Source organism: Mastacembelus armatus, chromosome 19, assembly GCF_900324485.2.
Source record: "Mastacembelus armatus chromosome 19, fMasArm1.2, whole genome shotgun sequence".
NCBI classification, from domain to species: Eukaryota; Metazoa; Chordata; class Actinopteri; order Synbranchiformes; family Mastacembelidae; genus Mastacembelus; species Mastacembelus armatus.
Window position 1 is genome coordinate 18,143,431 of NC_046651.1, and position 26,695 is coordinate 18,170,125.

Sequence of the window (26,695 nt, forward strand, 5' to 3'; positions counted from 1 at the left end):
TGAAATATTACTGGTGATCTGCATCACGGATGGAAGCTGTCGACACGGAAGTTCGCCTTTACTGTGGTCATTAGCATCACAATACGTGTTGGCTCAGTTCTTTACTGGGCCGTTGGAGCCAGCTCAGTGCTGTCTGCTCTTTCTACTGTCTGCACAAACACATCTGTTGGTTTAGTCTTTCTCAGACTTTGGAAGATTAATTGGACCGTTGCTCAGTCCTGTTTGTGTTTTTGTGTCCACCACTATTTAAGCAGATGCACTGTCCTGAGGATTATTTTGACTCTGCCTGTGGTTTCCTTTGTGTTGAACCTCAGCTGGTAGAGGAACGTGTTAAAGGCTGCTTTGTCTGAGCTGAGTTTATCTTCGTTTATCTGTGCGCTCTAAAAGCGTTTTGTTTCCTGAGGATATGTAGTATGTCTTTGCATGTTCTACATTTATCTGTGGAAATAAGGAATAAATGTCTCTTTCTGATTTCTGCACCTGTTTCTTTACTCCTCACCTAATTTCTGATCCTGTGCCTCGCAGACTCGCACACCACGCGTGACACGACTCAGCCCAACACAGCCGGCGCTCGTTGACCAGGCCAGCAGGGTATCCTTCGCGTCAGCTGAAAATCTGGAAACCATGTCAGAGCCGGATATCCCCATTGGCTTTAACCGGATGAACCGACTTCGCCAGAGCCTGCCGCTGGCCCGCTCGTCCAGCCAGGCCAAGCTGCGGGCGCCAGGTCAGACCACTGTCCCCAAACTCTGACCACACTGCAGCTTCATATTCTGCATAAGAACACAAAGGTTAAATAGCATAGTTTTAGATTTTACCTTTATCTGTACATCACATTGTCGTTCTCATACAGCCAGGGTTGTAGATACTAGTCCGCCACGCTGTTTTCCTGGGCTTCTGTGTGAAACAAAAAGCCAGTGACTCGACTCCACACATCTGAACTGTGAATCTTTTTAATGTTGTAGTAAACAAGACACATCACCGGCGACTCGATGGTGTAGTTTTCTTACCGAAGGCGTCTGGAGTTAATCCGTAAACCTGGCACAGCTCTCCCAGGGCTGAGTCGGAGTCAGACTTCAGTCGACTGCTTAAAGAAGCTCTGGGTAAAAACTGAGCTGCTTCACAATGATCCTGCCAAGCTCCTTGTCATCTTTGATTAATGAATTTGGCAGCAAACAGAATCATCACGGGAGGAAGGTGATGAATTTGCAGCACTTGGCTGTAGCTGAATGCATTATGCTAAAATCTGAAGATTTTCCTGATTTTCTTTGCAGTTTGAACAAACATACTTTTTTCACACACCTCTCATGAAGTTTAAAGTTTCACTTTACTCCTGTTCCTGAATTAGCAGCAAAACCTAACAAGGCTCAGAGAAACGTTTGCAGCTTCGTAGTGTTGCAGGAAATATTTACTGCTCAGTCTGATCGTGATTCATTTGCTTTATGTTTTTATTGTCCCACTCCTTTTTTGCACTATTAACACAGTGATGCATTCAGGCCACATGGGAAGTTTGAAATACAATCTCCAGCCAACACTAAAACAGTTTTTTTTGGGGTAAATTAGATGTGCATTAATTTTATTATGGTCTCAGTATATAGTGTTAACTACAGTAATGCTGTAAATGAGAGAAACTCTGGTTCTGCAAAGACAGAGGCCTAAAATGCATGTGTGTGTGTTCTGACTGACAAAACTGTTCAGTAGCTTCTCTCCACACCCACCAGGCACAAAAATACACACTTTGAGATGAAAATCGTGTTTCCACTCTCTTTGTCACCAACTCCAAACTTCATTATCCTCCCTTCAACCATCGTGGATCTCCCTCATTGCTCCTCCTCATCCATAAATGCAGGGATCTTGTTCCTCCAGCTTGGGGAGGAGACACGCAGGGTGCACCTGACCCACGAGCTGACCAGCCTGGACACTCTGAGGGCCCTCATCGTGCACATGTTCCCCCAGAGACTCACCATGGCCATGCTCAGGTATACCCGAGTTACACACCGATCTATCTGCATGCTTATTGATCTGTTTATTTATTTACACCTCACTTAGTGCAGTTTCTTCCTCAGCTACACAGTAAAATAGTAAATGCTTTGAACAAAGCAGATGCAGACAGGAAAGGAGATAAAAAACAAAGTCGAAGGAGGTGAGAAACAAGTCTGAGAGACATTAGATCTCATTTTTAAGAACAAAGCGTAAAAATCATATAAACCACAATGATCCTGCAGCTGTCATGCTGATTTTTGACGATCTGTCAGCACGATACAACCTATTAATGCTGATTTATGAGGCTTTTTTAATATTCCTTAATAACTTTAAGTCTGACCTGTCAGGATTCATCGTCCTGTTAGTTTGTATTCCTCTTATAAAGGTCAGCCCCCCCCCCCCAGTTATTGTTTCAACACACTTCATACATTTTTCCAAATGGCAGGAGTCTCACTGTTTGTAGAACAACCAACATCAATAATGTAAAGAAAATAATTCCCATTTAAATATGATGCAAACAGCAGCTGGTGTTACACTGTGCAACGCAAACATTTTCCCATCTTTGTGTTTTTCTTTAATTATAGAATATCTTTACACTCTGCTCCTAAACTGCTTGTTTCACAGTGTGAGCCAGACTCACTGGATATTACTTTTCTGATGAGCTGAATATCAGAGTGTGTCCAGTTGATTGTCTCATTACGGGCCTCGTGCACTTCTGTAAAAGCTTATTATCAGGTAATAGGGGCTGAAATTGTCTTTGCCTGGACTTTCAGGGATTTGTTGTCTTGTTTTTGTTGTTTTGATGACTGTTAATACTCAGGTCTCCCAGTACGGCTCTGCTGATCAAAGATGAGACTCGTAACGTCTTCTATGAGCTCGAGGACCCGCGGGACGTTCAGGATCGCTGCGTAATTAAGATTTACTGCAAAGAGCCCATCTATGGCACCTACCCCGGACATCACAACCCACACCTGGCGAACGGAGACCTGCGGGTAAGTGTGGTGGTTGATACGTTTTCTGATTGAAAGAAAGATGTAGAGAAGTCTGATCCCTGAAGAGAATGAAGAGACTCGTATTATTTTGGTGCCAACAATGTGAAATGATGCCAGGAAAATGATCCCGTTTCAGTCACAATCACCTTTTCCTTCATTTACAATTAATTCTCTGTGCAGCTGGTTTGTGACTCACAGATTAGACAGCGAGGCGAACACTTGTCTGTTTTTGGCAGCGGCACAAAGCAGCCACAGAAAATACATTTTTAAAATTATTATTATTTTCAGCTCTGCGCCGGTTTCTGCCTCCCACCTACCACCGATTTTATTTCTGTTTACAAACACTAGTTTGCGTTACATAACGTGTAAGTTCGTCCCGTCGTCTCTGAGAGTGAGGCGTGTGACCTCACCCAGCTGCTGGACCAGCTCCAGCCCTTCACATCGTGACTTCAGCCAGTTTTCCAGCCCCCAGGGAGTCATGGACACTAGAACAGCTCATTAATAATTATATTTTTCAATGTTATGTCCTGGACTCGTGAGTTTTATCTCTTTGCTGCTGCCTGTCCTGTCAGAGAAAGACAGCAGGTGACTGATCAGTTCAATAAAGATTCATTTGGCTGCAGAGTTTAACTACCCTGGGTGTTTTACTGCCTTGGGCCCGGCTGTCAGAAGCCATTGCTCGGCCGCACAAACAACAATATCACTGTAATATTAAAGCACAGGATGCCTCCGTTTCATCATGTCTCCATTTGCCTGTCATTGTTTCTGACACATCAGGTCCAGTTGCTGTCCTGACTAATACAGCTCGGATCTTCTAGACACCAGAGCAGATAAATGATCCCATTAGCTGCATGTGGAGCTGATGATTCTGGTTGACAGGCTGGAAAAAGCAGCAGTGTCACTAATGTCGACGTAAAAGTGGAGACCGAAAGAACCAAACTAGGTCTGGAAACAACCTGTTGCACTAAGGAGCCTCGATATTTTCTGCTTGTGAAGCTCTGCGGTGCAGGAACGGTTGGAAATATTATTGTTATTGACTCTTAATGATCACATTTGTGGATTTTTACATTTATTTTTAAACTACTCAGCTAATCAGTGCAGCTCTACTGGGTGTTATCAGCAGTGATCTGAAATGTCAGAGCTGTTAATGACTTAATGCAGTTTTTAATCATCCTCTTACTTCTTTCTTTATCTCTGTAGTGCTCCCATTACCTGTAACATCCCTGCTGTTCGGAGCTTACTGATGAGCCACAGTGGGATTTATCTTAATTCATCAGTCGGCTGCTGGCACAAATAAATGTGGCGTCAGCCTTATTAGCATGATTACTGATGCTTTATGCATTTGGTTACAGCTTGGAGCAAAAATAAAGCTCTGCCAATAGATGGTGCCTAATGTCAGTTTTGCAGTACGACACGTCGCATTTTCTTGGCGTCTAATTACACCGGTATTATGGAAATCAGAGAGCAGTGATTTAAAGTGTGAGAGGATGCTGCTTTAACAGAATTAAATCTGAACTTGATAAATTTCATGACAGCAACGCACACTGAATGAATCTGCATGGCAATTCGGACACATCTGTTGTTTTTGCTGCCATCAATCAACGTGTGTGTGTGATTGCTGGTGTGTATAGTCTGCAGTCTGCAGTCCCCCCCCCCACACACACACACACACACTGGGGTCGGTTCTGAAATCTTCATAGTGTTTTACAGCCTTATCAAAGCAACAGGCTCACCTTAGAGTTTTATGTGTGGTACATTGGCTGCTCCAAACCTGCCAAGGTGAGTCACAAGGACGTGTGTGTCTGTGTGTGTCTGTGTGTGTCTGTGTGTGTCTGTGTGTGTCTGTGTGTGTCTGTGTGTGTCTGTGTGTGTCTGTGTGTGAGAGAGCTTATTGAACCTTAGTCACCACAGATCATTCCCTGATTGCAGACCACAAAAGCATGACCAGGATTTCTTACTAAGGGCCATCCAGGCCTGTGACAGGTGACAGAATAGGGATCAGGATGAGATTGACTTTGGAAGCTGCCAAGGGACAAACCTTTGGGCAGTGTCCCTGCCATAGAGTCTTGGAGTGAAATGTCTGAACATCCTCAGCACAGTCGAAGCATGGCATCAATACAAAGTTGTTGCTAAGATACAAGATGATGGGACCGGTGTCATTAGTCTGGCTGTGAGGCTGGTCCGCAGGGTGTTGTTGTAACAGGCCTAAGGGTTATTATGTGGAAATATTGGTTTTTCAATTTGCATCATCTCCAGGAGATAGCTTTGTACGTCATAGGTAATTACTGTGTTGTCTTCATTGTGTTTCCTTGTTGTATCCATTACTCTTGGCTGGAAGCCGTCGGCGCTGGGCTTTCACCTACACCGCACTGCTGCTGCTCCCTGTTCCCTTTGTTTTGCCTCTGACTGAAGGGATTGATGCCAGAAGATAATCCCTCCATGCTCAGCCTGTCAATATGCTATCAGTGCAACTTCAAACGCACTTAAAGAGGGAACTTTAGTCTTTCCTGTCAGTCTTGGAACAGCATCTGTGAATTGCTGTAAATTGTTACAGGAAAGTGGGACCAGTAGGATAAAGTGCCCCGTCCATTCACATCAGTGTCCGATGCCTCTATCTGCATGTGTCAGTACTGGTGTTGCAAAGGTTCGTTCATCTTCTGTCAGCAACACGTCCCGTTAACGTCGCCCTGTGCAGTTCACAGAGAGCTTCTCAATAAGGCAGCGTCAGTGTGTTTTACTTCTGGTCTCAGTTTGTAGAGAAAGGATAAAAACTGGTATAAGTAAGTTATTTCATTTTTCTATTATTATTATTATTGTGTTGGTCTTCTTGTCTAATATGTTGGACCAGACATACGTCTCTCTGGAAGGTTTTGGTGTGTTGGTTTCGCTGATAAATCCACACCCAGTGCTGTATCTCTTCTGATTCACAGAGGGAGATGGTGTATGCACCTCAGGACTCTCCACCCAGCCGCCGCCTCAGTAACCCACCGATGTCTTCCCAGCATTCATCCTCCTCTGCCTCACCTCCTCAAGGCTCGCCATCCCGTGCCCGCCTCCTCTACAGCAGCGGCAGGCCCTCCTCCTACGCCGGGCCGCCCCACCACACCCACTCTCTGCCGCACCCGCACTCCCAGTCCCACCACTCCTCTCCTCACCAGCAACCACAGCTCCACCAGCTCCACCAGCCCCACCAGCCCCACCAGCCCCACCACGCCCAGCCACCCTTCTGCGCCTCCTCCAGTGCCATCCTGGAGCGCAGGGATGTGAAGCCCGACGACGAAGTGGGGGGATCCAGGAGCATGGTTCTGCTGCGGGGGGACGATCGCGGTGGAGGGGGGATCTACGCAGACCCCTACGCTCTGGGTCCAGACGCAAACAGGCTGAGTCTCGCAGGAGGACCTCATTCCCCTCTACCAGCCAGAGCCGACCCCTACGGCTCGTTATACCGCCGTGGGGGTGGAGGAGGAGGGGGAGGAGGGGGAGGAGTAGGAGCAGGATCCGTGCGTTCTCTCACCTCCTATTCAGCAGCTGCTTTGCAGGGAGAGCTGATGGAAAGCAGTGCTCTCTACAGGCCAGGAGGACCGCTTTACAACGACGCCTATGCTGCGTCTATTCTGGCCATGGGGCTGCGGGTCCCCCCATCATCCTCCCCACAGAAGATACCTGACATGAGGGATTCCTACGCGGGCACCATGCCCAATCGGGGCTCACCTGGGAGGCAGAGTTTGAGGAGGGACTCTGTGACCTCCTCTGTGTTTGGGGAGAGTCCCAAGGCTCGGGGCCAGGGGTCGGGGTTAGGTCTCACCTCAGAGCAGCTCTGCTTGATGGCCGGTTCTGCTGGGGAGGGAGGGAGTGCCGGAGGATTCAGCTCAACTCTGCTGGGGAATGAGACGGAGACCAGGTAGGACATTACTACGTCCTTTAACCCCTGCAGTGAACAGGAACCGTGCTAATGTTTTACCAAACTCTTCCTGCAGATTATTTCACGGTCTCAGATCTGGTCAGTCCTGCACACACAGCATGTTTTAGATCTCCCCCCGTGTGTTCAGTGATGTTCGGGTCACAGGGCCAAAGGTTTCAGCTGGTGTTACAGTTTAACTTGATGAAATAAAATGTCTGTTTGCTGCACGGGTTGAATTAACAGGTTCCAGTGCAGGCACGAGGGTGGGAGTGTTGATGAATGAAGGATCGCAGAAAAAAACCTGTTCCACATTTTATACGTGCACCTGAAAAATGTGAATCTCACCTTTAATGTCATTAAAATGACTGATTACTCATTAACTGGTAATATACCCATTGATCTTGAAGGAGGAGTGAAGAATAACACAGCACATCATTTCTACAGTAAATGGGGCAAAAGGGAACTGCAGGGAAAGGTGTGGTACCTCTGGGACATTCTTATTTTTTAAAAATGCATTAAACATCAGTTAGTTAGAAAATATTTCATGCATCCTTGGCGTGTGAATCCAGGGAGCGTATGGAGGCCATGGAGAAGCAGATAGCCAGCCTGACCGGGCTGCTGCAGAGAGTTCTGAGCAGAGCGCCCGAGGCAGAAAGCCCGTAAGGCACAAAACACACACACACACACACACACACACACATTCACAGAAACAAAATACTGTAAAACACACTCTTTACAGACATGTTTGTCTCAGCACACACGAGACTGTCCAAAACCATCTATATTGGCTTTTTCTGAAAATGGTCCAAAATCCGGTCCATAGCTCATTTGTTCCAGGTTTACAGACCCCCCCCATGACGGGAATCTGACCGTGTAGATGTACATACTTTTCACACATCAGATTTACCACTAAGCAACACAACATCTTTTACTGATGAGAGAAAATGCTGCTCATTCGTATCTGAAATCTTAATTTAAAGCCACATCCACAAACGGAGAACAGGCAGCACATTGTGACATGGATGCAGAACATATGTTTTCCACATTCTCCATCATAAATCGAGATCTTCTCAGAGCCTAAGTCGTAGTGTGAAATGGCTTTAAGTACTTTAACACTCGCTTGTTCCAGGGAGAAGATGGAGTCGGCCAGTGACTGCTCAGGAACTGACAGTAAGTGCTCGCTACTCAAACTATTTCCTCTCTCTGCCTGTCGCTGCTCCACACTGCTGCCTGTTTGATAGTCACATAAACCGGCTCTTCTTCCTCACACGGAGTTTCATTTTCTTTGCGTAATTCTTAAAGTGCCTCGTATGTGATGGTAATGGCTGAGCGTCTGCTCGCTATGTGCTGGCTTCTGCTGCTGCTGTGTAACTGGTGCTCATGCTTTTTGTTTTAGCTGGACGAACTAAAAAAAAGAAAGGTAGTAGTGTCTGGTACCTGTTCCCTCCTCTGCCCCCCCTTTGTGTTCTTTGGATCCTGGTTGTGTGTGTGTGTGTGTGTGTGTGTGTGTGTGTTCCCCTGTTCTCTGTCTTTTTGGAGTAAAAAATCATGTGAGTTGCATTGAATAGCAAACAAAAACATCTATTTATTTATTTATTTAGTTTTTGATTTTTGAGTTCTTGATGCAGGTCAGACATGTTAAAGAAGTCCAGTGTTTTTCTTGTTCACTCCTCTACAATCAGGAAACATGAAACAGCTTCTGCCGCTCCGCTGCAATTGAAACAGCTTGTTGTGAAAACGGAATAAGAAGAAAATTAATCAGTTTCTTTTGATGAAGTGTTCAATCTGCGCTCTGAAGTCTCCCCGAGGAAGAATTAATGTTATCTGATTGTGCGTAACCATTTTGATCTCACGTAGATGAGCCTGGATATTTCCAGCCTTAAAATGGACTTTCTTCTTTGGAGCTTGCTGAAACTTTCAGTAACGTTTCACAGCCTTTCCCAGCTTCAAAAACATGTGAGTTTAGCTGTTTCTGCCTTTCTCCTGTGAAGATATCAGATGTGTATCTGCCACTTTGATGGAAGTGTATATAATCTCTCCGTCAGTTAGATCGACTCAAACTGTTCCGTGCAGTTAAAATCAGGACATTCCTGGTGAAAGACATTTGCCTGCAGAGCTTTACAGACGCTGCCCACTGTGCTCGTCAGAGGCACTTCTCAAACTGCCTGGAGTTATGGTCACATATGGTGAGGAACCCCACTGTGCTTCAGCTCTCCTGGTCAGAGTGTGGAGGATACACACTGCAGCTACTGTAGCTGGAAGGTGTGGCCTTGTCTGCAGTAGTGTCGCACTGAGGTGTTTGAGATATTTCTGCTCTGATGAAATGCAACTCTTAAAACCACTGTCCCGTTATCAGTTGTCGTCTAGTTAGTTTCCCTGTGTCTCGTTCTGCATGATTCATGTAACTCAACCCCCTAATTACTGTGAGAGCACAGTGTCCATGGTCATCTCAGAGGAGCTGGAAACAATCATTCGTCTGAGCTGTCTCTAGACTTCTTTTTTTTTTTTTAATGAAAATCTTGGATTTAGTGGAAAAGCTGTTTTGTTTTTTCCACTGCTGACCCTGTTTGTCCCTGAAGCCTTTCCATGCTGTTTATCATTGTTCAGTCTACATAATGCTGTAATCTTCACCCCTGAGCTGCTGCACATAGAATTTGTCCTGAATTGCTGCTGTCAAATCCTGTGACAACCAGAATTTGGTATCTAGTCAGTCAAATTACTTTTCTACTGGATGGAAATTTGAAAGTCAGACCTTCGGGGATTTGGCGCCTCATGCTCTACACTGTATGGTTATTCAGCTCTTCCTCCATTAGAAGCCTTTGATTTGCCAGCAGGGTTTTGGGACAACTTCTATAAGCTCCAATTTACCCTAATTAAAGTCAAAACAAAGCAAAGAAAGCTCCCTCTGTTTAAATCCTGCTTTCTGTTGGCCAGCGCTGACACCCTCTGCTCCCTTGGCCCTGATGCCGCCTCCGCCCTCAGGGGCCAACCAGCCTGTGACCGTGTCCCGTCTGCAGATGCAGCTGCACCTACAGAGCCTGCAGCAGAACACCAACGCGCTGCGCAAACAACTGTCACAGCTGCGCAACATGCAGGTGAGTGTATGTGCAGATATGAATCTGAATCTGAATCTGAACACAAACTAAACATTATCACCCCAATGCTGCATTAGACTGACTTCCCTCTTCAGAAGGTGTACCTAATAAAATGACAACTGCAGCATATTTGTGCACGAACAGTCACATGAAATTAGTGTTAAATGAACTGCGTTACTTTCTGTTCCAGCTGGAGAACCAGGACTCGGTCCTGTCCCTGTTGAGGCAGACGGAGTCGGAGCTCAGTCTCATGATGCTGGACGCCATGCGCACTCAGGAGGACCCGCTCCAGAGACAGCGCCTCCTGGTGGAGGAGGAGAGACTCAAGTACCTGAACCAGGAGGAGCTGCTGATCCAGCAGCTGCAGTGAGTTCATCAAAGCTGATTTATGGAGCAGGCTCAGTAACTAAAGGGAGAGTAGTAATACTGGACTACAGTATCCAACCTTACATATGACAGACATGGCTGCTGCAGAGGAACGACTGCAGTCAGAGTCCAGAATACGTTTGGACTGACAGCTGGGAGCAGTATAAAGAAAGGAGCTTGTATAATTTATGATCCTTCCTGCTGCCGTGAAGTTATGGTCGGGTTTATCACTTGTAGGTTGTAATTTTTTGTCAGTCTCTGTCAACAGAGCCTGTAATTCCTGTTAATGGTGGTGTGAAGGATGTAACATTAGCGACATGAATCTGTGGCCTGTTCGTCCACAGCGACCTGGAGAAGTCGGTGGAGGAGCTGCAGAAGAACTCGTCCATCAATCACGGCCTGGTGACGGAGCAGGAAGTGGAGCAGAAGAGCAAAGAGCTGAGGATGCTGGGAGAGACGCTCACTGAGCTCAAAAGTAAGTGTTGTGTTTATTTGCTTCTCTGAAACACTCACTGGTGTTTCCCTCAGTCATCTTGCACATTTATTCACTAGTCAGTATTTGTCCTTCTCCAGCTGCAGGTGATTGTAACTTTCTGTCTGTGCATCAAATGTGAATCTGACTCAAACAGTGAAATTATATGTCTGGGAGCTGTTTTTAAAGATTTACACCTTCGGTAGGACCAGATTCTTATGGACAATGGAGGAACACGAGCTTCTCAGAGGACGAACGTCAATGAATTTCACAGGTTATTTCCAGCTCCCTGAAAATACTCTTAGTACGAATCAGAAAACACGTCTGTTTAGTTTGAATGGGCGTGACTAACACATAGAGTCCTTTGGTGGTTGAGTTTTAATTTTTTTTTCCTGGAAATTATCCAAAATAAAGTTACTGTCTGGAAATGTAGTCATTAAACCTGCACAGGTGCAGCACACAGTAGTTGTAGGTCATAGTTTAAGTACTAGAAGAGCTGAAGTACCACGTGTATGTCCTCATTTATGTTTTACCAAGTCACAGATGAATATTTATGAATCTTCTTTGACCCTAATTGATATTCGTGAAGTTCTGGTTTTAGCCTCTTGTCCTGCTGCTCTGACCTGTGTACTTCCACTGTCTGTCTTGAATATTAATGAGTAGTCCCAGAGCGCAGAGGGGCTTCGTCAGAAGAGCATGTAGTCTTGACCACTCAGGTCCCCCCATAGCCTGCGAACAGACCGACAAACCCCGGCCGCCTTCTCTCGTTTGTCCTCCTCCCTGACACCGTCTGGGAATGATGGGAAATCCAGTCCCATTAAACTGCAGCGACAGAATCAGCATCTGTCTTCTTCCCGCCTCCCTAACCTGCCTCTGCTCCTCCGCACGGCAACATCTCCATCTCCCTCCGACACGCCGCTTTCTCCGCTCATCCATCTTCCTGTCCTCTCTCTCCCAGACCAGTTCCCCAGCCTGCAGAGTAAGATGCGGGTGGTGCTGAGGGTGGAGGTGGAGGCTGTTAAGTTCCTGAAAGAGGAGCCTCACCGCCTGGATGCCCTGCTGAAGCGCTGCAACACCATGACTGATGCGCTCAGCTCGCTGCGCAGGTACACTTTGACCCCCATAATCCTGCAGCAGGTCAGCTCCCACGGTTTTCCCAGGATTCAACACGGCTCGTAACCGAAACGCACACTCAGACATTTCCAGCACCAAAATGATCAGTTTGTTTTCTACATTAAAATAATTTTTTAAATTTAAAAATATATGCACAGGAGAAGGTTCATATACGCAGAAGCCCTTGTGATGTACAGATAGGAACAGATTTTCTAAAGGATCCTTGAGGCTAAACATTTAAAGTAGGTAAAAATCAGAACTGTTTCCTTTCAGACTGTGTTGTGTAATGAAAAATCATTATTGCTCTATAAGTGCTGCACCAGACACCAAATAACAGCCTGCACTGTGCTCAGAGAGCAGACATTTAATGTCCCAGAGATGATGTCGGTGAATGTGTTGCTGCTGTATTCAGACCTCTACATGGTCTGAGACATTTAGAGTTGAGAGTTTCAGAAAACTCTAAACTCTTTGGTTTAAATGAACCAAAGAAACATCTGCAGAAATGTGTCCTAAATAAAATCCAGTCTGACTGATGAACGTTCTGATCAAACTACAATATAAATCTAAACAATTGTCTAATGCCAGTTTTCAGTACTTGTCGATGAAACAGAGGTGCAGACAGCTGTTTCCCTGCATGCAGTGCTGGGATCACCCAGTGCTGCAGACCGTCCTGACTCCTGTGCAGCCCTTCGATCATTCTTGTGACTCACAGGTCACTGATGATCTGATGAGGGCAGGATATATGGACCTGTTTGTTCTGACACTAGTTACTTTATTTTTATTATTTTATTATTTTATTTTTCTAGTTATTTTTATTTACCACATTTTGTGGTAGAGTGAGTTGAAAATATCTTCCTTTGTCTTGTAGTTTCCAGATGCTGGAGCTCCCTGCTGTCCCGTGTGTGTGTTCTAGTGTTTTATCTCCTTCCTGTGTGTGCAGACAAGTCACCGAGGGCGTGTGGAAGAGTCCTGACGACCTGTCGGGCCAAACGCAGAAGAGAGCAGAGGAAATGAGCCGCAGCTCTGACCTGGACATCCTGAACAGTCCTCCCCTCAGCCTCACTGACCTGAGCACTGGCCTGGCCAACTGGATGCCTGTGCCCACCAGTGACGCAGACGCCTTGGGCCCTGAGCAGGACATCCAGCCTTCAATGACCTTCAGGAACCGAGTGCTGGATGACCTGCCAAGTCGGCGTCCTGCCGATAAGTCTGTGTCAGCTGAAGTCAGACTGGTAATCGGCCGCTCATTTCCGACGCTGCACTTTTCTGCATTGTGGGATCATATTGTTGCACATTATTGTGTTTAAAGGCCCAAGGTTGTCCAGATGGCAAATGTTCATTTACATTTGAAGCTGCATCAGAAGGTACTTAAATCTCTGACTGAGACGCTGTGCACTCGCCAGCAGCAGCATCCTGTTTACGATTCCGTCTGTCTGTGTAAAACTGGAACACACACTCCATCAATGTGTCTCCATTATGCGTTGCATGTTCCAGCGCGTCATTTGTCTGTGTGTGTGTGTGTGTGTGTGTGTGTGTCAGGCGGCAGAGCGGGACTGGGAGGAGAAGCGTGCCAGCTTGACCCAGTTCAGTGCCCAGGACATCAATCGCTTGCTGGAAGAGACCCAGGCTGAGCTGATGAAGGCCATCCCAGACCTCGACTTCGCTGCCAGGCACATCAACAAGCCTGCGGTTCCACCCAAGCCCCAGATCACCATCCCAATAACTTCCACCACAGCTACTTCTCCCGCAGCCGGGACCATCGGGACCACTGGGACCACTAACACAACCACCACCCCCTGCGGGGACCAGCAGCCGGGCAAAGTGCAGCTGGCCGCCCAGAAGCTGAACAGCATGGAGGGCGCCGGTTCACATCGAGGGTCCGGTGAGTCTGTGCCATGAACTCAGCTCATTAACTCCCAACTAAAGTTGTAGTTTTAAAAACAAATGTCTGACGTGCCTTCTGTCTACAGTGGACCTCAATGTGGCCAAGTATCGTACCGAGAAACCCTCCAAGTCTCCGCCACCACCTCCCCCACGCCGCAGCTTCCCGTCAGCACACGGCCTCACCACCAACCGCACTGGGGAGGTCATCGTCACCACCAAGAATCTGAAGGTGATTTGTGATATTGAGGTTACAGAATAAATGTTTGTTTGGGTTTTTGCAGTGCTCTGAGGATTCAGGTTGTCTCGGTGTCTGAGTCCACGATGCAGAGATCAGGGTCTGTGGGGGGCTGCACCACCTGCTGCTCCTCTGCTCTCTGGACACAGCCCGTTATGACTCTGGCTGAGGTTTGGGCTCGTCATATGGATGTGGGACTGATCAGACACCTCCTGATGAGACTGCATGATGGATGGGAATCTAAACAGCTTATATGGTTCAGACTTTGCACATCTCTGGGTTTAGACCAAACATACTAAACTTTTCACTATTTTGTAAGAATGACTATTTTCAGAATGACTCCTGAGCCACATACCAAAAAACCAGACGTTCGTGCAGGTCAGGGTGAGGTTTCGTTGGCTGCGGCAGTTTCTGTTCTCAGGCCACAACAAGCTGCTGCTCTTTAAGTCTCCCTGGTCTCACTGAAAATTCTCCTCACAGCACTGATTTGTCAAGCTACTGAAAACCTTGATCTGCTCTGATTGAACAGTGTCAAGTGGTTTCTCCAGTCAAGTGGATTCTTTCACACAAAGTTCAGTTTGTCTGTGAGATGTGTCAAATATTTGACACCTGGCTCAAACTATTCAGCCCAAATAATACACTGAATTTTACACAGTTTACCATACAGTAAATACTGATGGTTGGGTACTTTGTTCATACTGCACCAGAAGGTGTATCTGATAAGAAATACATCTGCAGGACAAGTTTTGGTTTCTCCATTATTTTGACCTGCATCAATGATGCTCACATGTCATTGTCAGCAAGTCCCAAGTCTCCTGGACCCTGGGACCCACATGCAGTTTGTGACCTGTGTTCAGGTCTCAGGTTGAGTAAATTTTATTTATTCAGCTGGTTATTTCTTGATTTTATTTTTGTTAAAATAATAATAGGTTCTATAGGCTGTTTTTGTTAAAACCAAAAGTTCCTTGCTCTATTGTTCTTTGTAATAAAGGGAAAACAAATTACATTTGTCTCTTCCCCTTCGTTGCTCGTCAGAAAAATGGTTTGTCTCCGTGATCTGAACCGTGAGTTTTGTCTTTTTGGGCATCTCTTTAATGTTAATGCACCAAAAAAAAGTAAAATGGAGGTTGTTCACACGTCCCAAATCTGGAGTCCTAAGTCAGGTCTGGAGTCACTGTCTGTGTTCGACGGGAGTCCTTGTCAAACCCTTGTTCACTTCTGGTTTGTCAACAGCAAACAGCCTTGTTCCTGTTGCGGCTGTTTAATGAACAGAGCTTACCTCTGAATCTCTGTCTGCATGTTTTCTAGTCGCAGCCATTCGATGGAAATGTTAACATGAACACACAGAGGCCACCTGCTAAGTCCTGTGTGCCTCCCCCAGGAGAGTCGGTGAGCTGAGCTGGTTGCAGCTGAGGATTTCTCCCAAAGCACAGAAAGGAGGCCAGAATCAATGAGATGTTTCCTTTTATTTCCTTCAGATTGTCACACATCAGCACGGGGGAAAATTGCACAGACGCCTCAGCTCTGCCTTGTTCAGCCTGCAATTTTCCCCCGTGCTGATGTGTGACAATCTCAACGAAATAAAAGGAAACATCTCATTAGTGTGTGTGTGTGCGTGTGCGTGTGCGTGTGCGAACCCTGTTTTTTCTGCTCTGGACTTTTTGTGAGTAGAATTTCCTTTAGCCTTTACCCAGGACATCCCTCTGAATGTGATGTTTTTAATAGCAGTGCATGATGGGTTTTCCTCAGAGCCCATGAGGACCAACTGGAGGTAGCATTAGCTGCTAATGCTAGCATTCCTTCTTATAAATCTCAGCACACGACCCATTGAAGGCTGCCAGTATAAAATATAAAGTGTATTTTCTGTCCGTTTATCACATAATATCCATCATCTTTTCCACACACTGTGAGAAGCTAATTAATGGTTAATATTTTGCCTTTCAGATGGAGGAGGATGGCGATTTACCCAAAACTCTTGTGAAGCTGAGGCGGACCCCCTCTGATGCCCCTCGACCCTCCTCGACCCCGCCTGCGATCGCGGCATCGGCCGTTCAAGACGAGGACGAGGAGGAGAAGATCATCGCTGAGCTGGAGGTACAGCTGGTTTATTAATCCTGCCCAGGTGTTGATGCTGATTTGTGTTGCTGAGCTTTTGTACTCCATGTCATTGTGATAACATGTCTCTGCCACATTCTTTCATACAACTCTGGATCACAGAAATTTCAGAGAACTCCTGTAAACGATTGTAATAAACGGTACAGCACCCTACCAAAGGCCCCCCCCACCCCTCCCTGCACCTTTGGGTCCATGGGCGGAAAGGTAAACACTTCCTGCAGTCGTCTGCCTCTGCCACACCTGTGGACTGTGCTTCTGTTTCTACTCTGCCATCCCTTTCCTGCTTTATTCACTGCTTTGCTCAACCCTTTAAAACTACCACAACATTTCTCTTCAGGCACCAAGAGACAGAAAATACACAGAAAACTAAAAGTCTAAAACTGAATCTTTTTGAACATAATTCTCAGTTTCAGTTCACCTGGACTGTGTTTACACGTGGCGATCTGTATCTCGATCTGCATTTACACCTGGTGTTAAAACGCCGGTGTGACTTTGATTCTTCTCGGCTGCAGTAACGTCAGCGCTGCCTGCTGCAGTGTGGACTGAATGAGGAGATGGTGTTTTTTTTTAGCCTTTTCAGCTTGTTGGGCAGATGTTTGAATTTTTATTGAGGACGCGGCGACTCTATCCAGATTAGCCGTGTGAGTCTGAACACCTCCAAACATGTCACGGCCGATTCAGCCTCCTCCATGCTGCGGCATGCTCCACCTGCGTTTACACATGCAGAATAACCGGTTTAAGCATCCGGCGCATCGGTTACATCACTCCATGTGCTTCACCATACGTTCCAACAACATTGAGATAAATGAATGGATGAAAGTTAATGTGATGGATGTGGTTGCAGCTCTTTCTGACACTAACAGTCCTCTCTTCTGCTCTCTTCTCTGAATACGTTGCATAATGAAATGTTTGTGAACCTTTGTGAGGCGCTGCTGGAGCTGTGTAAAGAAACAACTTTGTAATTGATGGTGTAATGTAGAAACAGATGATGTGTTTAGTTTTTGCATCGCAGGCTGAGCAGGGAGGACACTTCTCCTCAGCTCTGTTGACACAGCAGGCTGAGTAAACTGCTAAACAGGTAGCTGTCAGAATAAAGGACAGCGAGGAGGGAGGGGACGGAGTTCAGGTTCAGAGCTGTGGACAGAAATATGTCTCTGTTTTCTCACTTCACTTCCTGTTTTATCCACTGAAGCCATTTAGGTCCCTGCTGGTGGTGATTAGTGTCAGCAGAATAAAAAGGTCTTTTTCTAATATCGGTCATTAAAAGAATATTTCCCTCGTTGGAGGCTTTTCATTTTCAGTGTGCATGTTGTTTACAAAGAGCATTAAAGTAAGAGGCATATTAGATATATTCATATATCACAATCAGCTTTATTGGCCAAGTTTGAGACACAGACAAGGAGTTTGACTCCAGTTCACTAAGAAATAAAAACCTTTTTAAAAATAGGAAGTTTGGTTGAAAAGCAACAGAAATAAAAGTTAAAACAACATATTTATTATATATATTATTTAATTGTTTATATTAAACATATTAATTATTTATACTTATTAATTATTATTATATCTAAAAATATATTAATAAATCATATGGCCAAAAGTGAGTAGACACCTGTGTTTTTATGGCTGAGTAGTGGAGGCTGATTGAGCAGCAGTTTCATGCTGGTGGTTTTGGACTCACGTGTCACCAGCAGTCACCCATGGGTGTAGTGGTCTCTACATTTATGTACGACGACGTCTGTCTCACATTCAAACAACAGGCCTGTTAATATTAATTTTTCTCTGGCTCCCACAGAACAGCAGTAATTCTCCAGGGCCGATGAAGGGCCCCACCGTCGCTGCCAGGCTCAAACACCTTCAGCAGGGCAGCCTGGAGAGGCCGAAAACCCGCAAGCAGAAAGAGGATTTCCCCAGAGTCCAGGGCCAGCAGCAGGTATTCCACTTCTAAAACCTCCAGCTCTGATGCTTCGCCTGCCTCTCCTCTCCTCTCTGCTGTCACTCCTAAGGAGGTTTCCTTCTGCAGCTTCTGCAGCATGATAAACTGTGCAGGCCCTACCAGCAGACAATATGAGATTACTCAAAACCCACAAGGGGAACTATCTACAGAAACCTTGTTTTTTTCCAGTTCTTAATGCGTGTGACATATGAGTTACTGGATCTAAACTAGCTCGCGTAGCAATCAAGTTTTTGTCGTTCAAGTTTGTGGATGTTTTGATTTCTTGAGGAAGGTCTTGGTGGTGCTCGTGACTGATCGAAGTAGCTTTATTATATTAGATCTGTTCAGATCCATCCATCCTCCACAGAATGATTTCACATCTGACGGTCACCATGAACCCTCCCCATCATGTCTCGCTCTGTTCCTTCATCTACTGCCACCTGCTGCTCTTTCTTTAAGTCTTAATGTTTGCAGCCAGTGCCAGCAGCCCACACGGTGTTTTGGTGCATTGGTCTGCCTGGTTTTGAGCAGCCTGAAAGATCCACATCGCAGCCAGCGGGCCAGTGCATTAAGCTAGCATGTTTAGATTTGCCTTTGCTCCCGCCTATTATGCAAAACGATGAGAGTTTAACAAGATTTCATCTTCCGTGTGCAGTTAAAGACATTTAAAGAGAGCGGAGCGTCGTGATGGACAACAGACTGAGGCAGGCGAGAGCAGAGGAAACGCTAAAGGCCAAAAGGATTCAGATCCTTTAAATGATTATCAAGGTTAATACAAATCAATTTCTAAAGGTTTTAGTTTGAGCGTTTATCTAAAGCTTATCTCAGCTTAGTTATTTTCATATGACAGAGGAAAGAGAAGCTCGACTGAGACCTCAGACACATCAACCTTATGAAATTGAATAAATAAATAAAAATATTTCAATCCTAAGTGAAATTTCAGAGGTAGAGATGTGATTTCCACCCACAGTTGCAAAGAATGTTTACTTTTTTATTAATCTACCAAATATTTTCTTCATTTGTTTGTTTATTTAGTCTCAGTAATATAAAATGTTTAGTTCACAATGATAGAAAACAGAAAAGCAGAAATCTCTCTCAGTGGTGGAGCTGGAACCAGGCAAAGCTTTAAATGATTAAGCACCTGACAATTTATGGTGGATCCATTTCCAACTGAGGTTTTAATGTCTACAATTTAAATTATTACAGCCTTTATTTCCACACGTCTCCTCTAACCCTGCATCCACAGATACAGACTCACTTTGTAAAACCATTTTAGCCTCAAAATAACGTCCAGGTTTTAGTTTAGTTTATCAAGTTTATTTTTATATGCACCAGCTCATGTCCATCTGTGCATCTGGGCAGGATGAGACAAACACTAACACAACTAATGCATTTAATACAAATACAGGATTGAGATTTAGAGACACAGTGAGAAGTTTCTGGGTTCGATTTCCTGTCTGTGTGGGTTTTCTCCAGGTACTGCAGCCTCCTCCCACAGTCCAAGCACATGCAGGTTGAGTAAATCTTCAATCAATAAATATGTAGATCAATAATCTCACACACACACAAATCCTCTTCAGTTATCACCTGTTGTAAGTAAACAGTCAGAGACACAGGACAAAGTCTAGAAATCAGTGTTAACAGGTCCAGTTTCTTTACATCCAATGAGACTCAAATGTCAGCCAGTGTTGCAGCAGATCCAGCTTTTTGCATATGTCCTCTAACACACGGCAGAGACAGCCAGGAGACAAGTAGGGTGAGAAAAAGAAAACGATGGTTGAAAGCGCATCACTCAGGAAAATAACTGCTTCATCCTTTTCCAGTGCAGGATAATAACCCGCCCAGTCAGAGCTGGAAATGGAAATTACCTGCTCAGTGCTTGAGAAAGAGAGGCTGCTGCTTGTGTGTGTGTGTGTGTGTGTGAGTGTGAGTGTGAGTGAACAGGAGGTTAAACTCTGAAGCCCGGCCTTTTTCAAAGCTGTGTTCATCTTATCTGCTCCTGCAGACTCTGCAGCTGCCCCCGACCCGCCGAGCGGAGCGGCGCTGACCTGCCCTCGGCCACGGTCGTTCAAAAAAGAGCTTTGAGAAAATTCTCCGCGAGAGAAACCGCCAAGACGTCCAGGGGAGCACCTATTTTTACGGTCATTTATCAGTTTAGAGTTTATTTGTTCAAGCAGCAGCACGAGCCCACACATCTTCAGAGACACTAGCTCCATTAGCTGTAACAGCAATTAGCACAGGGCTAGCACAGCTCACCTGGTGTGTGACACAGGGATCTGGGTTCAGAGGTGCTGCTGTCAGGTACCCATCAGAATATCAACTCAGATTTCTATGCACCTCATTTCAGACAGATATTAACCATCTGCTGCATCTGTCAGTAGATACAAATACATCGTCCTGGTGCCTGTGGGTCGAATGAAGCAAAATAATTCCACATCTATATTTAAGGTGTTTCTGAGGAAAAATAATCAGTTTTGAAAGATGATGTAAACCATTTTGTCCTTTGGCCTCTGTGCTTATCCCAATGCAGAGTAAAGTTTCTGCAATGATTTCTGGGTAAAATAATCAGCTGTTAAATGAAAGCATTAGCATTAAAGCAGCTCCACAGTTTGTTGTCCAACCGGAAAACTCTGAACTCTCTTTTCTCAATGTCACTGCTTCGGTAAACTTCCCACATTGGCTGTTCTGAGATCAGCAGAAGGGATTTAATATGTGTGTACCTGCCTCAAATTAAATAAATGCATTGGTCTAGTGCACTCCAACATCCATCTACAACATCTGCCCTGATATTGTGACCAAATGCTGCAGATTTCATCTTGAAATGGCGTCTATATATTTTTGTCCTGTTTAGTTTTTGTGTTTCACTATGAAACCTCTGCAGCTCTGCCTGCTGCTTATTTTTGATAGAAAGTTGCTGCTCTGCTGCACAAAAAGAGGCGGTGCAGCTTCTGTCCTGGTTGGTGCATCTGTCTCTGCTAGTCCTTTTGTTCATGAGAGCGCTGGGAGAGCCTCGGATGTACCAGCGTCCCCCCCCCCCCCGACGCTCCAGACGGCACCTTGTCGCCACAAACCGTTTATATCTTTTATTGTTGAGCTCGAGCTTGTTGTCGAGCTTGGATTCTTCCCCCTTGTATTGTACAGCCCAGTTCCAGCACAGCTTCAGACAATACGAGCGTTCAGAGGACGTGAAAAGCTTTTTAGGTGAATTTTGTTTGTTTCTCCAGGCTTTTACGATCCTCAGCAGTCTGCACAGAGTACACCTTCATCCAAGTCCTCATTTTTCTCTGATCTTCTCTTTCGACTTTGCATGTCTGCACAGTAGATGCACTAACATCAGGGATAATTCCAATTTATTCCAACTTGGGTCTGCTTTTTTAAATAAATCTGGCCATTAATGCGAATAAATCATAGTAAGATAAGTTCAAAGGTCGACCTGTGACCTACTTTTCTACCTGTTATTGTTCTCCACACGACACATTAGATGTTTTGCTGAGTTACTCCCTCACTGCACAGGATTAAAACATATCTGGATCCTTCCCACCTGTATCAAATCTCTTTAGGGTGAACTTTTCAGGATTTTAATGTAGCAACAGGTAAATACAACTCTCAGCAACAATTAGTTAATTTGTTAGTGTGTTCACACATAAGGAGATGAACACACTCTCTAGTGGAGGTTTGCAGCACAGTCTCTGCTCAGGCAGGACGGTTGTTTTTATTGGATCTGTCGCTGCCAGACCCAACAGGAACAGACATTTGTTTCCACACGTTGTTCTTTGTTGTGTCCCGGGGACTCATTAAACACAGCCTCCCCCTCAAAGTCCCTCACGTAGTGGGGTGGAGCAGTAAACGGCTCCGCTCACAATGATCTGATTGGCTCCTGCCTGGCTGCCGCTCACACTGCAGCAGAGGAAATTAGCATTAAGTTGCGTGAACTTTTCCCAGCAGAGCAGCTGCAAAGTCAGGTCTCCTTCACAGGGATTAGTAGCGATGTTTATCAACTTGGGACTGGATCCAAAACCATATTTGCAGCCTCTCCTGTTGTTTGCATGATTGTGTTTGCTCCTCCTCACATGCTGCATGTTCCCATAACTGCTAGAAAATGTGACCAAAGCTACAAAAACCATCCCCAAGTTGTAATGGACCCAAATTATCCTTCAGGCTTTCACTCACTGTGTGTGGTCCGTCTGTTATGTAAATTTCTGCCCCATGATGCACCTGTCTTCCTGTACACGCCCGCTGCAGTAAAGCACCTCCATCATTAATCTTGCTAAACTTGGTTCATTGGACATTTGGACAGATAAACCAGCACCAGAGGGAGACCTCTGTACTTCCTGTGAGATCAGGCCTCAGATAATTTAGAAAGAAAGACGAGTCCTGCGCAGTAAAATCCTCCCCCTGTGCTGCAGCTTCTCTAACAGTGGAAGATATAAAGATAATGCAGTACTGGAATTAAGCCTTGTTTTGCCAGTGATTCTGATGTTTTAGCTGAAATCATATTAATGTGTGAAATCTACTTCAGCTCATTTTGTGTAATTACTCCAATCGTGTTAAAGTGCCTCGCTCCAAAAACACATTATCTACATCAGTGTTAACTGCTCAACTCTCTGGGTTAGTTTTAGCATTGAGTTTGTCTCCTTTGTCTCCTTTCCTTGTTTCCTTGCCTCCCGTCAGACCTTTTCCTCCTCGCTCTCCTCTCGTCTTCCCCTCTGCGTTACTTTATCCCTCCTCCCTGCGTCATGAGGAGAGATTTTCAGTCCGAGAGCTGACAGCCGAGCAGCTCAGTGATCACAGCATCACTTCTGCCTGTTTGCAGCTCGGTGACAGCCGCACGGTCTCTCTTTCTTTCTCTTTCTCACGTCGATGGTCCAAAACCTGACGTCCTCGGCGGCTGATCCGGAGAAGGAGGTGCAGAGTAGTGGTAGTACAGGGTGGGCAGCCGTTGCAGCTTGTCACACACACACACTGATGAAGATTTAACAAAAACCTAAAACACATTTGTCTGTTTGTAAATTTGATTTTTGTCTTTTTTTTTTTCCCTCCCCCTCCCTGTCACTGCTTCTTGTTCTCATTCAAAAACGTCCTTGTTTTTTGACTTTCTTTGCTCTTCAATCCCCTGCTTGTTTTTTGGGGCAGCGCTGAGCTATTGTCTCTCACTGCTGTTTCTTGTGCTTCAGTAGAAACGCTGCTCATCCTTCTGGCCAATCACCATCAGTGTGGCTGACGTTTCCCTTCACTGCTTTTTCTCCCATTTCACTCTGTGAGCCCAGTGTTTCCTCCTTTCTGCCCCTCTCCTGCTTTGCTCTCTTCATTCTCTGTCTGCTCCTTAGGTCTGTCAGATCAGCTGGACTAATTACATGAGGAGTGAGTACTCGGATCATTCTCCTAAACCCTAGTTCAGCCCATGAAGATGTGAAATCTTCTCATTTTCACAGTTTATCTGACTCTGTCATCTGGAGCTCAGCAAATCATTGCGGCGATAGTTTAAAGCCTCCTCATCGTGCTGTCGGTTAAATGTTGGTGTATATGAAGGCGACTACACACCAATGCTTCAGTATGTTGGACCAAGTTAATTATAGTTCATTAGGCTAAACTTTACAACTTGAAAATGCACATTTTGTTCTTAGATTTAGAACAAGAAGAGACAGAAAAACAAATCAAGGCTGCGCAGGCTTTAGGTCATAAAGTCAAACTTTGTCTGGGGAGGATTCAGTTTGTAACAAATGTGGGAAGTGACACTTCCTCCTCTAAACAGATGAGCAGATGAAATTCAACGTGCATATACAGCGTAGTGCAGATTTGATCAGTTCATATATGAAAAAACAGACTTTTGTTCTGTTTATGGATGTTTTAAAGAAAGAAAGTAGTTTTAAATATCCCGATCAGTATTAAATATATCAGTAAAATATATCATGGTAGCCATTTTACATTACAGTAAGATGAAATAATAGACTGACAAACTAGTATTTATATATATATATATTTATATATATATATATATATATATATATATATATATTATTGAAAAATCACTGCCACTGTCTACAAATAAATTATTTTGTTAGGAGATTCTCATTTTTATTTATAACCAAATATCCCATTTCTGACATTAGTACCAAAAGAAACTGCAGGAAAATTAGTTTTAAGTTAATTTAAGATGATTTTAATAAACCGCCTTCCCTGTACCAATATGGCAGCCGCACCCACCTGTTCACATCTATGATCCAGCACCGATCTCTGATGAAGATGAAACTAATATTCACGTGTAAAATTGTGGGAGTTCCCGTTTAAACCGAATTGCAGATGGTGTTTAGAAGCTCAGGATGATTTAAGAAAATAAACATTTTTAGAAATAAAAATCTACTGCGGTTTGATCGACATGAGTTGTTTTGTGCATCGGATCATTTTTAATGTTCTGATCTGCTGTAAAAGTTTTAATCAGACATGTTTGGTGCAGTCGGTGTTTTTTGGATCAAAATGTTAAAACTGTTGAATGAAACAAATTTAAAATGACGAGAGAAACAATCCTGTGCTGGAGGGAAAATCTGAATCTGACACTGAGTGTAAGTTAAATCACAAGCAGCTGTTTCATCAACGTATTTATGGAATGTATTAATCTCTGAAATAGCAGAAAAATTTAGCACGAAAATAGTGAAATGCAGTTAATGTATAACCCAAAATCACATCATAGATATATTGTGTGTATATTATATGATCATTTAGTTTTTGTTTTGAAGAAATCGCTTTATTATTAACATGTAAAAAAGAAAAGTCTCATCTATGTTTTATATAATCAAGCTTTTTTTGTATTTTTATACTCGAAGACAACTCATAGGCATGTAACACATTTACTCTAAGAATTATTATTTTTCTGTGTTAAAGATTTATTTTTTCTGCTAACCACAGATCAAACCATGATCACACGCTGTAGAAATCTCAGTGGGAGGGACTGAGCAGAAAATCGTGCCACCACATTTAAAACAAAAAAAAAAAAGCACATTAATCCTTCCTCTGAATGGATCACCGCCCCGTCCTGTAGCTGTTCTCCTCTATTATAACCAATACTACACAGTTTAAACTCTATTGATAGTTTCTTGATGAATGTGTGACCGTTCAAATCATTTGTGGATGTTCAAATCATGTATATAAACCCAAATAATATATTACAAAATGATTTTATGTGAAACTTTTTTTAGAGAGGGAAAAAAAAAAGAAAATCCAAAATGGCATGCATACTGTATACATTCCTGGAAATCTGCACGCTGGAAGTTAACAGAGGTCTCATTGTCAATAATTCTGTGTATACTGTACCTGTGAGTGTATGATAGAGTAAACAAAAACTGTACAGTAACATAGATTTTTTTTGTATTATGTTCAAAACGGGTGGTAAAGCCCCTTTTATGTCTGAGTAAAGAAGAAAAAATACTTATTCTATCTATGGAGAAAGATTATTTGAGTGATATTGTATATCAACTAAATGCTGTTCCTCCAGTCTGAGAGTGATGCTTGCTGTGTGGGGTAAGTGTTGTTTGTGAATCGTGAAGAAGATTGATAATCTACTACAGAGTCAGTATAATTAAAGACCAACTTAACAGTGCAAAACACCATGCAACTTTGTGTATGGAAAGTAAAAGCTGCTGCTTCGTGTGAGAAAAGTCAACCAAACAAAACGGTGGCTGCTTTTGTACGTTCCTGTTGTGTTTTTGTGACAATAAAGGTGACCCTCTTATACACCACGCTTGTCCCAGACTCGTCTGTGGTGGGAAAACTAGATTTTTTTTTTTTCTTCTCAGGCCTCAGTCTGCTCTACTCTAATTTATTTTATTTTCATTTTGCTTAAATGTGTGTTGGACCATCCAGTTTTAAATGTGACCTTCCTGTGTTGAAGTACGGGCGACTGATGCTGATCATTAGAAATGGGCTGTATGTTAAACTAAGGCTCCTATAGCTCCAACATGTGTAGGAGCAATCATGTGATTTGTTATTGGTTTGTGTCTGTTTGCGTAGTTTTATCCTTTTTTTTTTAGCCATTTTGACTCATTTTGCATTTTGTTGTTTGGAGGCCCAGACCCCGATCAGTAATCCGACCACGATGATGCAATTTTTAAAAATGTTTGTGTAATATTTCTGTGACGAGAGCTGAGCCAACCTCCTCGCTGTTATTATGCTGATGTGTGGCAGGTGTGTTTAACATGTGCAGCATCTTATTGTTGTGTGTTAGCATGCTAACATTTGCTAATTATGGGTAAATACAAATCTTGTTTTTTATTCTGTGAAGCCTCAAGTGAAATAATCATGTATCTTGTTTCTCAAAGCCCACAGGTGAAAAACCCAGAGGTTCATTTAAGCACCAATATAACAAACGGGAAAAAAAAGACTCTAAACCAGTGGGGTCGATAAAACACCTGCCAGCGTCCTGCAGCACAGTCTCCTTCAGGATTTACTGCAGGACTGACTCAGTTTTAGCCTGGTGTTCCTAATAAACTGACCACTGAGCATATTTCAGGTTATTTACGGAGGTCAGCGGTTGTTGCATAAAGCTCATTGTTTATGTTGACTGCATGACTAAGGAGTATTGTGCAGCAAGAACAGCAATCAGCAGCAGGTTA

At 44.2% G+C, this 26,695-nt stretch overlaps 1 protein-coding gene across 5 annotated transcripts in view; it reads left to right on the forward strand.

The window, feature by feature from the left end:
* The window catches only part of srcin1b (SRC kinase signaling inhibitor 1b), a 56,644-nt gene that overhangs the window by 28,057 nt on the left and 1,892 nt on the right, over positions 1–26,695 (forward strand). For 2 of the 5 annotated variants that reach the window (XR_003296151.1, XR_003296152.1), the window contains 16 exons: positions 526–727; positions 1,850–1,979; positions 2,804–2,975; positions 5,906–6,876; positions 7,446–7,535; positions 8,006–8,046; positions 9,811–9,971; positions 10,162–10,337; positions 10,682–10,812; positions 11,768–11,915; positions 12,863–13,154; positions 13,462–13,804; positions 13,893–14,035; positions 15,986–16,135; positions 16,259–16,360; positions 17,949–18,086. Coding sequence is in view for 2 of the 5 variants with exons in the window: in XM_026315101.1 (XP_026170886.1) it covers positions 526–727; positions 1,850–1,979; positions 2,804–2,975; positions 5,906–6,876; positions 7,446–7,535; positions 8,006–8,046; positions 9,811–9,971; positions 10,162–10,337; positions 10,682–10,812; positions 11,768–11,915; positions 12,863–13,154; positions 13,462–13,804; positions 13,893–14,035; positions 15,986–16,135; positions 16,259–16,360; positions 17,949–18,086; positions 20,095–20,136 (3,432 nt within the window). In the remaining 3 variants the exon portion in view is untranslated. Of the gene's footprint in view, positions 1–525; positions 728–1,849; positions 1,980–2,803; positions 2,976–5,905; positions 6,877–7,445; positions 7,536–8,005; positions 8,047–9,810; positions 9,972–10,161; positions 10,338–10,681; positions 10,813–11,767; positions 11,916–12,862; positions 13,155–13,461; positions 13,805–13,892; positions 14,036–15,985; positions 16,136–16,258; positions 16,361–17,948; positions 18,087–20,094; positions 25,821–26,695 lie in introns of those variants that run through there. The other 3 variants (XM_026315101.1, XM_026315102.1, XR_003296153.1) reach the window with 3 other exon arrangements.